We start from the raw sequence: 17,743 nt of genomic DNA, 5'->3' as shown, positions 1-17,743 counted from the left end.
ATACAGGGATTGTTCCTAAAAATCCTGTATGCATCACTCTAGCAATGCTAAAGGTGCTCAACAGAGTACTCTTAACACCTCCATGTGCAAACAATATGATGATTCATGTGTGTGGTTACATAAAGCCAACTGCAGTAGTTTCAACTACAAGGTTAGGGAATCATGGCTGACTACAGCTCCTGTCACTCTTTGTCCACTTGCATTCAGGATGACTAACACCATTACACCTCAGTCATGCATTTTTTTAAACACTCTTGATAGGGGTGGGCAATATGGCAAAAATATTAGGGGTGGTTAATCTGTCTGATTTCCCGATCCGATTCGATTATGATTATTGAGGTCCTAATTCGATTACCAACCAATTTTCGATTATTAACGATTCTTGATTAGCGATTATTGATTTTCGATTTGACAACAGTAACCCAAAATACACCACAAAGTTACTGCACCATTAAAAAAAAGCAGTCAGTTGCTGAATTACTTAACTCTTTTATTGAGTAACAACTCAAAGCACTTCCTGTGCAGTGTAAAAAAGAAAAGAGTGGTGGGATTAGGGTTAAATTATTTTAAAAATGCACTTGTCTTTGATCTTTGTCTGTCTGTAATTATCACCATAATTATGTAATGTAATAATAATGATAATGGTAATATTAAAAACTTAAAACTTATACAGTGCTGTACTATGTATATACTATACATATATTAGATCATTATACACTGTACAGTATAATACACAACTACGCTCTGTAGTTTGGCTCAATGTCCCGCCTACAGCACAGCACATCTGATTGGTTAGAAGTCATGATCAATCAGCAGACACACTGTGTCACAGACGGGGCGGCTTTTAAATTAGTCGCTCCTCACAGAGATGTGCTGCACACAGCAGCGTCTGTCCTGTCTGCAAGTCTGCATTGAGATTTCGGGTATTATAACTTATACAAAAGTAACAGTGACAGTAAAACTATGATGCTCACATGTGGTCCGTGGATCACACGTGTGCCGAACCGTAGAGGGCGATCCGTACGGGACACGGATCAACTGCGATCCATTGCAGCCCTAGTTGGTTGCGCGTTGGTTGCTTGTTGCTGGTTGATCCTCGTCCATTTTACACACCTGCTCGTACGCCTCACTTGCTCTGCCCGCTTCACGCACTTGCGAATTGGAACTGGGCACGCTTGCATGACATTCATCTTCCGTTGGCCGCGGGATAACATTTTTTCAAAATAAAATGCAATTTAATCAATTTTTGAAAATGTAATAATCGATTCATACTCGTCCATAACATAATCACGATTAATAATCAATATTTTTCACCACCCCTAAAAAAAATCATATCCCGATTTTTTTTATTTTATATAAAATCACAATTTTAGTTTGTGTTTTGCAGCTACACCCTACCTCAGACATGTTGTGGTTTTGGCTGAGAAATCATTCCAGGAATATTTTTCAGTCATAATTTGTCTGCAAGCTCATTCTTTTCAGAAAAATCAGAAAAAAATCGGATTGTGAAGCCAGTATCAGAAATTGCATTGTGAGTTGAATGTATTGTTACATCCCTAGTTAAGACACTAACTCTATTCAGACTCAGTGGTACTTTGACATCCCAAGTACTACCAGAAAGTAGGGATGCACCGATCCACATTTTTTCACTTCCGATCCGCTCCTGATACCTGAATTTGGATATCTACCAATACCGATGCCGATACTATTCCGATACCGGAGCTCTGTTTGCTTAATATTATTATTATCATTATTGTTGATTTTATATGAGGCTGTAATAAACTCCTCTCTACAGGCAAGTATGATATGTATGAATATCTGCATGTATGTCCCAAAAGGCAACTTGAGGTAAGTATAAGGTCAGAAAAGGAAGTCAGAAAAACAGGAAATCCCATCCTGAAAACAAATATGCAACTGTAAGGGTTTCAAATTGACTGTCAATATTTATTAAATCCAAGACAGATACACATAAAGGGTAAACTTCTCTAACACTACCCTTGTCCAAATAAAATACAAAGGGCTGCTTCATCTAATCAGCATAAATTAAGTACATTCTTGCTCATGTAGCAGCAACAAATCAAGGTTTTCAAATGTCATATATTTGAAATAAAAGAAAAGTGCAATAAGTGTAAACATCTTGCACACACACAATACCAATAAAACAGTGTGCATCTGAACAGCACAAATCAAGTACAGTAGAAGGTTTGGCATTTAAGGTGTGCTGGATTAAGCTTAACACCAGAGTCTGTGTAACTGTTCTTCAAAAGAAAATAATAAAAAGTAAATGACTTCTCAAAAAATTAACAGAGGAAGTGATCTAGCGTTCAACAAATCTCACTTGGCATTGGCAGGTTCTTTTTGAGGAATATGAGCATTTCTGCTCTCTCTGCTGTCAGACGATTCCTCTTTTCATCCACGATATTGGATGCCATGCTAAACAGTCTTTCGCTTTCCACACTGGTCGAAGGGGCACTCAGGAACTTTACTGCAACAGCAGCAAGGAGAGGAAAGCGAGCATAGTTGTTTGCCCAGTACTGGAAAGTGCTGTCTTTCTCACCTATCGTTGGTTCTTTCAAATACATTTGCATTTGGACAACCACTCCCTGGGTACCTCCTGCAGGTTCATCATGCTCCTCCAGAATTCTGTCGTACAGACTGCTGAAGCTGCTCTTCCTTGTGCTTGGAGGACAACCACTGCTTGGACCAGCTTCCATGCAACCGACCTTTTCTGCTGGCTCTGCCCCTGTTGCCCCTGCTTCATCAGCTGATGCCCTGAGCAGTGTTTGCTCCATCTTCTCAAGCTCTTGTGTCGCCCTCCTGGCAGTTTCTCCACTAGTAAAGAATCTGACACAAAAATGAAATAGGTTGAGTGCAACTTATTTGTTGCTGCTGCAAGACAGCACGCACGCACGCACGCGCACACACACACACCCCTCCCCCCTTATCCAATTCATTGTAGGCTATATTAACAAATATCCACTTTAAAGCTAGGAATCAATCAACATGTAGTTTTGGTTTAGCAGGATTTAATTTTCAGTTTAAAACTTAGCAAACATTAATAAATATGGCATTAATAAAAAATATGCCTTACCTGTCCTTGTATCGAGCGTCTACTAAAGTGGCAACGACGTAGAGGGGTTCACTTTCGATGCTGCTGAATCGCCTGCTGACAGCTTGGAGGAGCGTGCTTTTCATTGTTTTGATGCTGCTGTCAGAACTGTTCTCCTCGGCGAGCAGGCGTTTTAAAACAGTGACGACTGGGATTACGTCGGCTGCAGAGGAGGTCGCTGAGCTGATTTTCCTGGTTAACTCCTCGAAGGGTTACAGCACCGTCACTGTTTTTTCCAGCAAACCCCACTCGTTGGCTGACAGTGTTGCTGGCAAGTTGTGGTCAGCAGCGTATTTACAGAGAGGTTGCTTCTCTTTCAAAAGGCTCTTGATCATATAGAAGGAGCTATTCCATCTTGTTTGAACATCTTGAACAAGATGAGTTGGGATGGTCGTGGTTCCCACACCTTGCATTTCATGCTGCAGGTCTTCCAAGCGAGACTGTGCGAGTTGTGAATGCTTGAACTGTGCTACGAGCTTCCTAGTGTTTGCTAATGCCTCACTAACGCTGCGTTGTGACATTAGCCCCTTGTGCACAACGACCTGCAGTGTGTGAGCAAAACAGCCCACTCTAGGAACTGCCATGCAGCCTTCATGTTTTCATGTTACTTGCATTGTCCCGTAGAATGACATGCACTTTTTCCAAAGGGATCTCCCAGTAATTTAACATCTCTGTAATGGATGCTGCGATTGTAGCTCGGTTGTGTGAGCCCCTGCACTTTTTTTACCTGAAGCACCGCACTATAAAGGCTATGTGCTAAAGTGATTCCTGCCGGCTCCTTTCGTCTTTCTGCCCCCTGGCTAAAAATCCTCTTACTCTTTAATGCCTCTGCCTGATAGCCAGAAGCCTGATAATGAGCTGATCATTTGAATCAGGTGTGTTTGAGCAGGGAAACATCTAAAACATGCAGGGCAGTGAGCTCCAAGGACTAGGACAGGGGAAACACTGATCTTGGTCTTTAATACTTCTGATCCAGTGGCTAGCTGAGCACTGTCTGTGTTTCCGTCAGGAGCCAAATATATATATATATATATATATATATATATATATATATATATATATATATATATATATTATTATAGATTATATTCTCCTTCAATTATATGTAATGGGCTAGTTTAAATTTGAATGGAGTAATTGACACAGTCGACCATGAAATTATCATAAACCGCCTTGAGTAGTATGTTGGACTCTCTAAATTGGTCTTAAACTGGCTCCGAACATACATTACAGGAAGAAAATTTTTCGTTTGTCTTGGGAACCATTCATCAGGGAGTTATGACATAACTTCTGGTGTTCCACAAGGAAGCTGCCTTGCCCCTCTGCTGTTCTCCCTATACATGCTTCCTCTCGGTAATACCATCAGGGAATACAATGTTAATTTCCATAACTACGCTGACACACAACTGTATATATCCATAGAGCCAAATGACATAGATGCTGTATGCTCCCTCACTACCTGCCTGTCAGCAATAAATAACTGGATGAGCAATAAGGACAAGACAGAATTTCTATTAGTTGGCCCCTTATCAAAAAGGAAGGACTTGCTGAAAAAAAAACTGGCCATTTGTCCTCCTGGGTAAAACCAGAAGTAACGAGTCTGGGGGTTATCTTAGACTCTGAACTAAGTTTTACCCCCCACATAAATAAACTGACCAAGGTGGCATTTTTCCACCTCAGAAACATTGCCAAGGTACGGCCATACCTGGGTCAGCAAGACGCTGAAAAACTAATCCATGCTTTTGTGTCAAGCAGATTGGACTATTGCAATGCACTATTTACAGGTCTTCCAAAAAAGTCCATTGACAGGCTACAACTAATTCAAAATTTGGCTGCTAGATTACTGACCAAAACAAAGAAGAGAGAACATATCACTCCAGTTCTAGCCACATTGCACTGGCTTCCTGTGTCCGCCAGAATTGATTTTAAAGTGTCCCTGCTTGTATACAAAGCTCTCAATGGCCTAGGACCATCCTACATTAGAGACTCTCTGCTGTTCTATGTTCCATCAAGACCTCTCAGGTCCTCCACTGCTGGTTTTTTAGACACCCAACACTATAACAAAAAAAAATTGGAGATGCAGCTTTTTTCAGCTATGCTCCCAAACTGTGGAACAGCCTACCCAAACACATCAGAGAAGCAGGCTCTGTTGAGACATTCAAACGGCAGTTAAAGACACATCTTTTCAACCTAGCCTTCACAGTAGCTGGAAAGTAGTAGAAAGGCTGTTAGTTAGTTCCTCTTTTTTTACTCCATGCCCGATGGCTTGCTCTAAATTGTCATTTTATACTATCTTTAGTATTATCATTATTAAGTGTATGTTTGTATGTATGTGTTGTATATGTGTGTATGCATATATATATTCTGTTTAATCCTCTTTAAATTGTGCTATTCTTGCTTAATTTTTACTGTATGTCTATATATTTGTAGTTTTTACTCCTATTCTTCATAGTCTATTATGTGAAGCACTTTGAGCTGCATTTGTATGAAAGGTGCTATATAAATAAAGCCTATTATTGTTATTATTATTAATAATAATTAGAAAATAACAAATAAAACAAAATAATTTTGCAAGCCAAATCATGTTATATTTTTAACATCACATCACTGACATAAGGGGGAGTGGTGGCCAGCAGTTTGAGATCCCTGGTGTACACTTTAGGCTAGATGTTGGCGAATAAATGCTCAGAGTTAAGTTTAAAGGTCTTGCATGCTGTTGAAGGGGACAGCTCCAAAGTTAGCAACAACTTTGACACGGGCTCACTAAAAGTGATAGTTCACCCAAACATGAAAATTCATGGGATGGGTGAAGATCTCCCAGAGCTTCAAATCAGCATTGCAGCCAAATCCAGTACAATTGAAGTGAATGGTGACCAGTTTTAAAATGTAAAAAAGAACACACACACACAAAAAAAACACATCTCCATACTGCTTGTGCAGTGTGTCTGTAAGCCGTGACATTAAAATTTGACCCAAAAAGATGCCATTTTACACCATGTTTTCAGCCTAAATGTCAGCTGTATCCTCTCAGACCTGATCCTTGTGCACACACCTAAAGCGGGTACACAGGCTCTCGCCCAAGCCGTGCAATGCAAGCTATATGAGATCTCGCGATACCTTCATGCCTGTGTTTACATTAGGGGTGGGGGGAATTTCCGATTCTGAGATGCATCGCGATTCGGATGCGGACGAATCTGAATCGATTCACAAACGTCCAAATTTCGATTATTTAAATCTGTTAATTAAAGTAATACAGAAGGTTCTAAATAATGTGGAACTAAGAAGTGTGGTACGCGTCAACTCCGGGACACTTTAGGATGCGCACCTGGAGTGGACACTCCGACACGCGCGCAGAGGAAAACAAACATGGCTGACTACCAGCCACCTTGCTGTGAGATCCAAACAGCTCCTTCTAATTTAAAAGCAGACGTGTGGGAACACTTCGGCTTCCACAACATCGACGGCGGAAGTGAACTGGACAAGAGCCACGTTATATGTAAGCTGTGTCGTGCTAAAATAAAATACTTTGGCAACACAACAAACATGAGAAGCCAAGTAACTCAATTAATTTAATAAAATATAATGAAAATTAATTCAACTCTTGTTTCTTATTACAAATGCACTGTTTTTAAAAATTGCAAGTGATGAATGCTTATACAGGGAGACAAAAAGAAATCTGTGTTGTGAAAAAGTGCATCAATATACATAAACTAAAGAGGCATCAATAATCGTTTTATAATCGAATCGTAGCCCCTGAATCGTAATTGAATCAGCAGGTGCCCAAAGATTCCCACCCCTAGTTTACATGCTACCTGGAAGCGACTCAGACAACAGAGAAAGGTCTGCTCAGAAATAGTTGAATGAATTGTTATGCACACAGTTGACTTTGCAAACTTTCAACAAAGAAGAAAATGTCTGAGGACTTCGACATAGAAGAGGAACATAAGTTCTTTGCTGCAGCCGCACCACTTGGGCGAGAGCTTGTGTGCCCTCTTCAGGTGTGTGCACACGGATCAGATCTGAGAGGCTACAGCTGACATTTAGGCTAAAAACATGGTGTAAATGGAGTCTTTTTGGGTCAAATTTTAATGTCGGGGCTTACGGACACTTGGATTACACCACACAAGCGATATGGAGACATTTTGTGGGGGGTTTTTGTGTTCTTTTTTTACATTTTAAAACTGGTCACCATTCACTTCAATTATACTGGCTTTGACTGCAATGCTGTTTTGCGCTGAAGCTCCGGGATTGTTTTGTGAACTGAGATCTTCACTCATCCTCACATCAGCACAGGGATGAGTAGATATTGAGTAAAATTTCATTTTTGGGTGAACTATCGCTTTAAGGTTGACTGACCTTTTAAGATGGTCAGGGCCAGCTATTGTGATTTTAGAGAAAAGCTGCTATGCCTTGAAGATTACAAAAGCCATATCGGTATTGGTAAAATCCTAACGATACGCATCCTTATACTCTTCTTTACACATCTTTATAAATACATATTGTCTGTTCAAAATTTAAAGTAAGGCAAAATGACAACTGGTCAAGTTAAAAAACATTTGTCCAAATATGTTCATTTGTATGGGGGAAAAAAAATCTCAATTATTTTCAACGATATTAATCAACAAAACCGTTCTACAGCCATATCACGCTCAATATTTTCCTAGTTGACTAGTAGCAATCAGTTCAAGCCATTAGTCGACTAGTCATTGGTTGTTTAAGATACAGTTATTTAAATTGATATTTTTGGGGCACCAAGCCAGATGAAATATGAAACAGCAGGTAACGCAAAATAAATAATTATGCATTAAAAATCCAACTTAAGTAAATGTACATAACTTTATCAATTAAATTTCCAAAAAAAAGTATTGAAGTAAATGCAATAAGTAAAAAAAACATAAGTAAATGCAGAAAAAATGAGTCAACTCAATGCATAAGAAGCATTTTATTGTTGCAGCTGCTCAAAGTGGAGCTAGTTTGAACTGCTTTGTGTGGGTTATGACACAACAATTATACAATAATAGCATTAAGAAATGCTGCTGGAAGATCCCTGCACTTGTTGTTTCAAGATTTTTTTTTAATTTAAACATGTTGCTTAAAGGCATTTCAACAAAAAATTGTGTTGAAGTTTGTGTTCTTCTACAAAAGTTTTAAGTATTTTTTATAATATATATATATTTTTCTCTTACAGTAAACTGTATTCAGTCTAAATCTAATCCTAGGTGTATTATTCTAAAACCAAAATTTTAATTTTGGGCTGGGGGAGATAATTTATTCTTGGAGGCATTGTTATTCTTGAAATAAGAACTGATGCAGAAAAGTCAATAACTGGAAATTTAAAACCCAATTCTCAACGTTATGATCGCCTGTAACAATCACCTGTAAATATGTACACCACTTTACACTCTAAATTAGGCCATTTCTAAATGGATGCAAATCAACTGTCACTCCCTGGCTTAAAAGCTAGCTAAAGGGATAGTTCACCCAAAAATGAAAATTCAGTCATTATCTACTCATGTGTGTGTGAGATCACAAATATTTTCATATTACTAACATTAGTCAACAGTAAGTCTATGTTTTACATTGCTAATAGAAACTAAAAGAAGTACCCGTGTCGAAGCGAAGATGGGTGGTAGGTTTAGGCAAACTGGGAAAGGGCAGGACTGCCTAGACATGTAGCGACTGTCATCTTTCATGAGTGGAATTAGCGACAGGCAGCAGGCTACTCTTGCATTTGGCTGCTAAAATGACAACCACCAGATTTTATTAATTCTTAAAGTAGCGAAATTAAACTCTCGGCTGTTGTCAGCCAAATGTATTACAAGGGTGTATTATGTCCATGGTGATTATTTTGGTCGACTCGAACCATACAAGTTACCTACTAGCAAACAACTGCTGCTCGATCTTCAGTTTTGTCTGCTTAAGTAACGTTAAACAGTGTGATCTATTCTCTGTTTGCTTATGCAGACTAGTGTAACAGGACATAGTTTAAGTTTTCACTGGTTTTATGTAACATACTGTCAGTTCAACAAGCTAGCTGTCTTACCTGGATTTTCTTTAATGCTTTCAATAGCACAAATCGGTCAGCGTATTTAACCTCCCGTCGCCTTGTTTAGTCATTTTCGTTACAATAATTAACTTAGTGAGACAGAGGTAGGCTATGAAGAGTACAATAACATGTAGCTTGCTGACGTAAACTGAGGTTAATAGCCATGGCATGCACGCAATGTCCTTTGCACTCAGGAATGCTATAAAATATTGTGAATACAGGACGGGGACAGCGGGGTATCATCTGGTTATGTAGCAGTGAGTTGAGGATAACATATTTTACTCACCTAGATAGATGTCCCCAAAAGATCCGCTTCCAATCTTCCTGCCCAGTCTGTATCGGTTCCCCACTCTCAGCTCCATTTCGCCCTGAAGTTAGCTAGCTAACGTTCCGTCTGTTGCTGCGTCGGTACCGTGGATACTAACGTTGTTATTCGAAATATTCAGCTTTAACGTTAACCTTTTGTTTACGTTACCTCGTTACACCTTGCTTTCCCGGTTTACAACCCTCGTAATTCACACTGCCCCGTCCCCCAGAATCCCAGCTCCTTCTGTAACAATACAAATTTCACCATCCCTTTTTTATATTTCTGACGAACGAAGACCTAAAATATCGATATCCTCCGGTAGTGTGAAATGCGCTGTTTATGTTCTCCGTATTTTGGGGAGCATTGTAGGCAAAAACATAAGGATGGAGACGGATTTTACTGGTAGACTTAACCCTAGCTGTAGGTAGCTTCACTCCACAGTTGGATCTTTCCTCCACCGTGAAAGCTGTCATTCGCTTTCAACGTCACTTCCCGTAGCAACTATAGGCAGATCTGGACAAAAAGACCTGAAACAGTCAGTGACAGTATACTGTATGTAAAGCCAAAGTTTGTCATTCAAAACAGTTACATCATACATATGGACAGCTCTAATAATCCTTTTAGCACAATGACCTTCAGTGCCATGTTATTCAGAGGATTTGGGCAAGTATTGGCCTACATCAGGCCAGTGGTCAAATAGGAAGAACCCCCCTCTCCGCCCCGCCCCACCAGCAGGTCAGTGAAAAGTTTGAAAGATTAATTCATTTATATTATCATGATAGAAAAATGTATCTTTGTTTATTTGTGTAGTTATTTTACAAAAAGGTTTCATAGTTCAACAAATAATATTAAAATTTAAATTTAAAATATTGAATAGATCATGTTCTTATCTAGTGGGAGGATAATAAACAATAAATAATTCTAATCATAATGGCAAAAACTGGCTCTCTCTACATAGGTATTCTGTGCTGACATGGTGCAAATATTTTTTATACATGTTTAATATCTTTCCAATACTATTTTAGCTCATGTTGTTGTTTCACATACTTAAGTAAAAGTGAAAAGAAAAAGGCTACATCAAATTATTCCAAGGGACATACATGAGGAGGTCCCTGGCAGGCCTCTTCATTAGACTACTAGGCACCATGGTTGCTGCTGTAGCTCAACACAGTACATCAGGAACCTTCTGACTGGTCAATTTTATGTTGAGTTTTACATATTGAGCCTGTTGGCATTAGCAGTAGAATGTCAGTTAATTAATGTTAAAAGATTATTACCCCCCCATAGAACTTTAATTGGACCTAAAAAGTTGAGCTTGAAAAGGCCCAACGCTGACAAAATTCTGCCTGAACCTGACTTGAATCTGTCACTCATTAGCATATTTCAACCTAAACCCCATTTGTGGGAAATACAAGCAAGGTGAATGTGTGAATTATTCTTTAATCATCCAGTCATAATAATATAAGCATTTTGTCCTTAAAGTCTTAGCAGAGCCACACTAAACATGACACTTTTTTTTAAAGATTATTTTTTGGGTTTTTGCCTTTAATCGGATAGGGACAGCTGAAGATATGACAGGAAAGGAGGCAGAGAGAGGGGGTATGACATGCAGCAAATGGGCCACAGGCAGGAATTGAACCAGCGACCACTGTAGAGGACCAACAGCCTCAGTACATGGGGCAAACACTGTACCAACTGAGCTATGAGAGCACCCTAAACATGATATTTTGAGACAAGTACACAGTTGAACCATTAGGTCTTATTAAAATACTAAGTAATAGCTATGTTACTTAACATACAATGTGGCTGCACACGTATAAACAGCGCCAGACAAACACCCAGCCGTACATGACCAATTACAGACCTGTTGACTGCTGTGCCATGCAGGGCTGATTCACCCAACCAAGAATGAAACGTCCAGGCCTACAGCATGCATGTGCAAGTTTGGACCATGGCTTGTTCTCAGATTAACACACACACACACACACAAGGTTGGTTTATGGCTTTGCACACATCCTCATAATGTGAACGAAGTAATAATTCCAAAGGTTTTGTAAATATCCAGTCATAGCGACTCGCATTTATATGAATGTAATGTGGTCTGCTGATCATTTTCAGTGGAATAGATAGTTAAAGACTAGTTTTGATTGAGATGAGACAGTTTTGAGTGTTACTGCATTCACATATATCTATCATATAGAGACACACCTAACAAAAACTGTATTTTATTAAACTGGTTAAAAACCAGGGTAAAATTCTGTGTTGGTTGTCGGGTTTATTGCAAAGCTTCTGTACTGAAAAACTGAGAAGGACAATCTAACATTTTACCAGCCAGTTCTTTAGTCTGTCTCAATTTCATGAGGGGAAGTATGTTCTGATCTAAATTATCCTTTCATCATAAGGAAATACATGTTTCTGTTATAGAGAAGTAAAGGGTCTGTGTCAAACCATTATTGTCAGAAAGTCAAACAGTGAATCGTGAGTTTATGGTGTTAGCTGTGAATTTTGCATATAATATTTTCCAAACTTACTTTGAAAATACATATTTTCAAGAACTGTAATATTACAGGAGTGACAAATAACTGATGAAGATAATATTATTGACTCAGTGTGATTAATTATTAGGTAGGGCAATGAGGGCTGTGTTATAAAGCTGCTGAAAACAGCAGTTCTTCTTGTATCAGTCTGGCAAATATTGGAAAGTGTCATCAACTTGTCATGTCTTTTTTTATATGCTTTAATTCTGTTTTGATGAGCACATACAGCCACAGAGGAAGAGACAGACAGAAGTATGGAGGAGGTCCCATACATATCCAAGTGAGGTTAGCTCTGCCTTTGTAGCCACACCCACAGATGTGAGTTGAGATTTTTCTGATTGGCTGCATATGGACCGGCCACTTAGATTTTTTGTCATTGGTTGCCTGTGGGCCAGTCAACATAGCTGAGGCAGCTCACATGGCAGACCTGTTGTTCTACAGATTGAGTAACTAACTGGCACGTGTACACCAATGCTCTGCATGAAGTGTGCATGCTGCATTCACATCCTAGTGGAACAGACAGGACAGCTTGTTCACAATGTTAGAAACAATTCACCTGGACTTTCCGGTGATCATCTTTAGACTCTGGCTTCTTGGTAAAATTAATCTTAGCACTTTCTTGGTTATAGAGAGATATCAGATGAACAGCAAACCAAATATTGCAGTGTTCACCAAATAAAAAACAGAAATTATCCACATATTGCAATGAAATTAATGAGGGTTTTGGATGTAAGTATGAAAAATGACCAAGAATGTTTGCCCTTTTTCTAATTTTAGATTCGTCGTAAATGTGCTCCAGTTTCCCCCACAGTCCAAAGCATACAGAGCATAGGGTAGTTGTGGATGACTGTGAAGTGTTTCCAGTAATGGAAGTCATATTAACTTGCTATTTCTTACTTACTATGTATTCCAAATAAAGAACACAATCCAGCTCTAGGTGTAAAATTTGGCTTAATGTGGGGATATTGAATGGCTCATGATGTTCCAGTAAAACCAGTGAACATAAAGCACTTCACACATTAGGACAGAGTGTACTCTCAGCTAGCTGGGGAGCTGTAAGAGTTGAAGAGGTTTAAGCCCTCAGTGGTTATTAGAGGATTACTGTTATCTGTCCCCGCATCAAAACACTATCTAGGCATGTGCATAGCCCTCTGCAGAACAGAGTGCACTCCTGCATAAGTCAGTTCCCCACTTGGGCCACCCCAGGAACAATTCACTTATCTATTAGATAAGACAGGTGCGTAGGAGAGAGGCAAGTAGACCAAAAAGATGCAAAAGGACTCCCACACTGTCTAACTTGCAATATAACATTTATTGGTGACATTTTGGTACCAGACCTTCATCAGGCAAACAGTTTGTGTCAATGAGAGGCTATCAAACAGGAGGTGGCTTTCAGTCTGCAACCAGTCACATTCCCCACGTGCAAAAAAGGGGACAAACTTATCATCAACACACAACAATATCCAAAACAGTGATAGAAAAAAAAAAAAACTCTGTATGATAACTATCAAATGTAACCCCAACATGATTGAATGGATAAATACATAAAGGTAAACCACATTCATCAAGATATACATATGTTAAATAACAATAATTAAAGTTACCTTTGCCCTATCCAAACTGCATACATTTAATTACATAGGTCCCTATAAATATAAATCCTACAGTCACAATAAATGATAGCAGGGAAATGTATGTATGTATTCAGATTCCAACATTTGTGGGTGAACCTGATATCTAGAAATATGGCATCTAAAAAGATCGATATTACCCCAGTTTAAAAAGTCTGAAACACCCCTACATACTGATCAAAAATCTGGGCTCCTAAATGGGGACTTTCAGGTATCCTGTGAACTTTGCTCAGAAGATTATACCTGCTAAATAATTAGTTGAGTCAAGCATCATTTGTGGATACATAGAGGTACAGTTTCAATTACTGCAGTAAGAACCAGTGAGGAACACTGGTCTGTAAAATGTAACATGTACAGGGTGTGTGGGATAAGAATTGAATCTATAGATGAAGATAACAGGAACAGAGATTTCAGCTGATTATTCAGGAACTTTATATCTAACACAGTGATCTGCTGATAACAAACAGCCTGAGACCAGAAAAACATTCATTTGGATGATGCCTGAAAGAGTTTGAGTTCACACTAATGGTGACATCTAGTGTACATTTGGAAGTAGTACAGTGAATTTGTGATAGTCCTAGGACATTCTCAGAAGGGGGACGCAGATAACTAATGACATTATAATGAATATTGGGGTGTACCATGTCCAACATACAGTATATGATATATATTACCAGACATTAAACTGCTGCTCTTGAGTGTGTGATGCACCATTGTAAAATGAGGTTTTGCCAACAATAACCAAGTCAATAGTATGCATAGATTTAGGGTATAATAATAATGATGATGATGATGCAGTGTCAATGATATTTGTTTTCTTTTTTAGGTAGGACTGTATAATATAGTATTACTGACTTGTGATGGATATTGATTATTCATACCCATCTTCTATGCATACCGTCGCCAAAGCTGCCCGCTCCAAGGGGCAGAATAGAAATATCTGTTTTTGAGTTATACATCAAAATTTTGGACTAGGTAACATTTTCCTCTTTGCCCCACATTTGGTTTGTTGGCATCTGGTCACCTTACTTGGCTGCATGTTTGTTAGTACCTGTGACTTTGTGTGAGGCTTGGTTCTTAATGTTCATAATCAGTTTGTGGCAAACACGAAACAACTTTTATGTCAAATTGGACACTTACCAAAAAGGACGACCATCTTACTTACTGCACTGAAATGCTACATTGCTACTGATTGAGTAGTTGTATGACCACAGTCAATATTTTTCTGAGATGCTAAATTATAGTTATTCTTATCTGATCGCATGAAGCTTGACTTCTTTTGTTTTGTATTTTTAGTTAGTTTAGTTTAGTTTAGTGTAGTTTATTTGCACATTTATATATGTATATATATATATATATATATATATATATATATATATATATATATATGTATATATATATATATATATATACATATATATATATATATATATATATATATATATATGTACAGAGACAATAAAATAAAAGATTAAAACATTGTGTAGGAAAGGTTGGAAGCCAAAAGGGCTTATGAAGATACCTCCCCTATATAACTAACATGGACAACTTAAAGGTGTCAAGACTAAATAAATATAAAACTGATATACAGGAATGAAAGTATACAAGGTGCGATGCATTAACAAAAAAAAAACAAAACAAAACAAACAAAAAAAAAACAAAAACAAAAAAGGAAAGAAATGCTCATTAAAACTACTATTTGCTCATTAAAAACTTTTTCAGATGTTTTTTGAACAAAGATAGTGTAGAAATTGATTGTAGAGATATAGGTAAATTATTCCAACGAGATGGTCCTCTGTATTTCAATGTGTATTGGTTCAGGGAAGTCCGACAATATGGAAAATGGAAGTCTTTTGAATGTCTTGTATAATGAGAATGAATGTCTGATGAAAACTTAAAAAAAATCAGAAAAGTGCTCACCAATTGATGAGTTAGGTGTACATAGTTGTACATGAACACACAAGTCTGGTATATGTTTACATTAAAAATTGATAGCAGTTTATATTTTCTGAAAAGAGGAGCAGATGAATCAGATTTTTTAGCAAAACTCATCATTCTCAAAAGGTTTACAACCTATTGAAATGCCAATCAACTGAGGTGAAAATAAAAGTTTGAGTTGGATCTTAAATTGAGTTGTCCTCGCGTCCTTTTGGAGGGAAAGAGAAGTGGACTTGACATTATCCTTATATTATGTACTGTGTTACTGTGTTACAGTACATAATATAAGGATAAATTAAGCTGTAATAAAAAAGTTAGAATACAAGAATGATTTATCAATGAATGAACTTAGTCTTTTTACAGACAAATTCAATATGGTATGGTTAATTTTTCATCTACTATGACACCAAGGAATTTAATATGAGGAACCTGAGTAATTCCAATATTGTCTATAAATAATTTGGCTTCTTCTTTTGTATGCTTTTTATTTTTATTATAGAATATTCTAAAATTAGATTTATTTATATTGAGAGAGAGTTTGTTCATCTGAAACCATTGAGAGATTGATGACGGCTCTTCATTTGCTTCTTGAATCAATGTGCCAAAATTTTCATGTGAATCAATAAGACGTGTCATCAGCAAATAAAAGAGGCAGGGTATTATTACAAACCCTGGGTAAATCATTCATATATATCAAAAACAAGAGGTCCAAGAATGGAACCCTGAGGAACTCCACAAAGCAGCTTAGCTCTTTTTGAATTTTGTATATTTATAGATACATATTGTTCCCTGTCTTTTGACTAATCAATCAACCATTTAAGAGCAACATCATGAAAACCATATTTTTGTAATTTAGAAATAAGGATGTTGTGATCAACAGTATCAAAGGCTTTTGACAAGTCTAAGAACATGCCAAGAGATTTTTTTTTTATTATCTAAAGCTGTAGAGATTTTATGAACAAGTTGTAAAAGAGCCATTCCAGTTGAACTTTTTTTCTGAAAACCATGATGGCTGTACAGTATGTTGCTCTCATTTAAATGTTTTTTAATTCTTGAATATACTAATTTCTCTAAAACTTTAGAAAAACAGGGTAAAACAGATATGGGACAATAATTAGTAAATGTGCTAGATTCACCTGATTTAAATAGCGGAGTGACTTTAGCTAACTTAAGGTCACTTGTTACAACACCTGTTTTTAGGGATAAACTTAGAACATAGGTGAGGGGCTCAACAATAGACAAGACTACCTTCTTTACAAGACTAGATCTTATTTCATCATGTCCTGGACCAGAATTTTTCATATCCAATATAATGTCATGTACTTCTTTAGAGGTGGGGGCATCAAACATACTGATACGAGGATACTGCTCACTGATATTCACCAAGATGGATTCATCTGTATTCTCTATGTCTTTAGCTAAAGAAGGACCGATATTTACAAAGAAATCATTGAAGCCATTTGTTATGTCAGAAAGATTAGTGTGATTTCTCACACCGTCAGATACTTGAGATGGGATAGTTGTAGAGGCTTTTTTCTTATTCAATAATTCATTTATTACGGGATGGTTCAAATTTTTCTGAAAAGTTGTTGTTTTTGCAGTTTGTAGTAATTTTGTAAAATAATTCTTATATTTTTATAAACATCAATATTAAATGGAGTGGGACTACTTTTCCTGTTTATTTCAACGAGTGGAAAACATTTATCAAATGTGGATGTAAAGATTTTCATAAATGTAAAGTAAGCCAATTCAGCATCCTGATTTTTGAAGACTTCGTCCCATGAGGCTTCCTCCATCAGAGCTATAAATGAGTCTTAATTTTCTTTAGTGAACTGTCAACATTTCATCCTCACATCAGACTTGTGGATCAGTTTCGGTTAAGAAAAATTGAAATATTGGAAAATGATTAGAAATGTCAGTTAACAATAATCCAGAACTGATCATATGATCAAAATAATTTATAAATATGTTATCAATCAAAGTTGCAGATTTATTTGTTATTCTAGTTGGTTTATAGATTAGAGGATGAGATGCATAAAAATATTAAGGAATTCAGTTGAAAAAGTAGACTCTCTTTGAAGTATATCAATGTTAAAGTCTCCAAGAAGAATGCATACCTTTCCTTTGTTACTTATCAGCTCTACAGTAGAAAACAGAACATCATTAAAGATACTA

At 37.4% G+C, this 17,743-nt stretch overlaps 1 protein-coding gene across 4 annotated transcripts in view; it reads right to left on the bottom strand.

Moving 5' to 3' along the window:
* Positions 1 to 9,937, bottom strand: part of csnk1db (casein kinase 1, delta b) — a 31,064-nt gene extending 21,127 nt beyond the window's left edge. For 2 of the 4 annotated variants that reach the window (XM_084741423.1, XM_084741422.1), the window contains exon 1: positions 2,339 to 2,804. In XM_084741423.1, the coding sequence (XP_084597549.1) occupies positions 2,339 to 2,792 (454 nt within the window). In that variant the 5' untranslated portion in view covers positions 2,793 to 2,804. Of the gene's footprint in view, positions 1 to 2,338; positions 2,805 to 9,441 lie in introns of those variants that run through there. The other 2 variants (XM_084741425.1, XM_084741424.1) reach the window with 2 other exon arrangements.
* Between the last annotated feature and the right edge of the window lie 7,806 nt (positions 9,938 to 17,743).

This window comes from Lutjanus erythropterus, chromosome 17 (genome assembly GCF_056507025.1).
Source record: "Lutjanus erythropterus isolate fLutEry1 chromosome 17, fLutEry1.hap2, whole genome shotgun sequence".
Classification (NCBI taxonomy): Eukaryota; Metazoa; Chordata; class Actinopteri; order Lutjaniformes; family Lutjanidae; genus Lutjanus; species Lutjanus erythropterus.
This window is presented reverse-complemented; position numbering and strand designations above follow the sequence as displayed.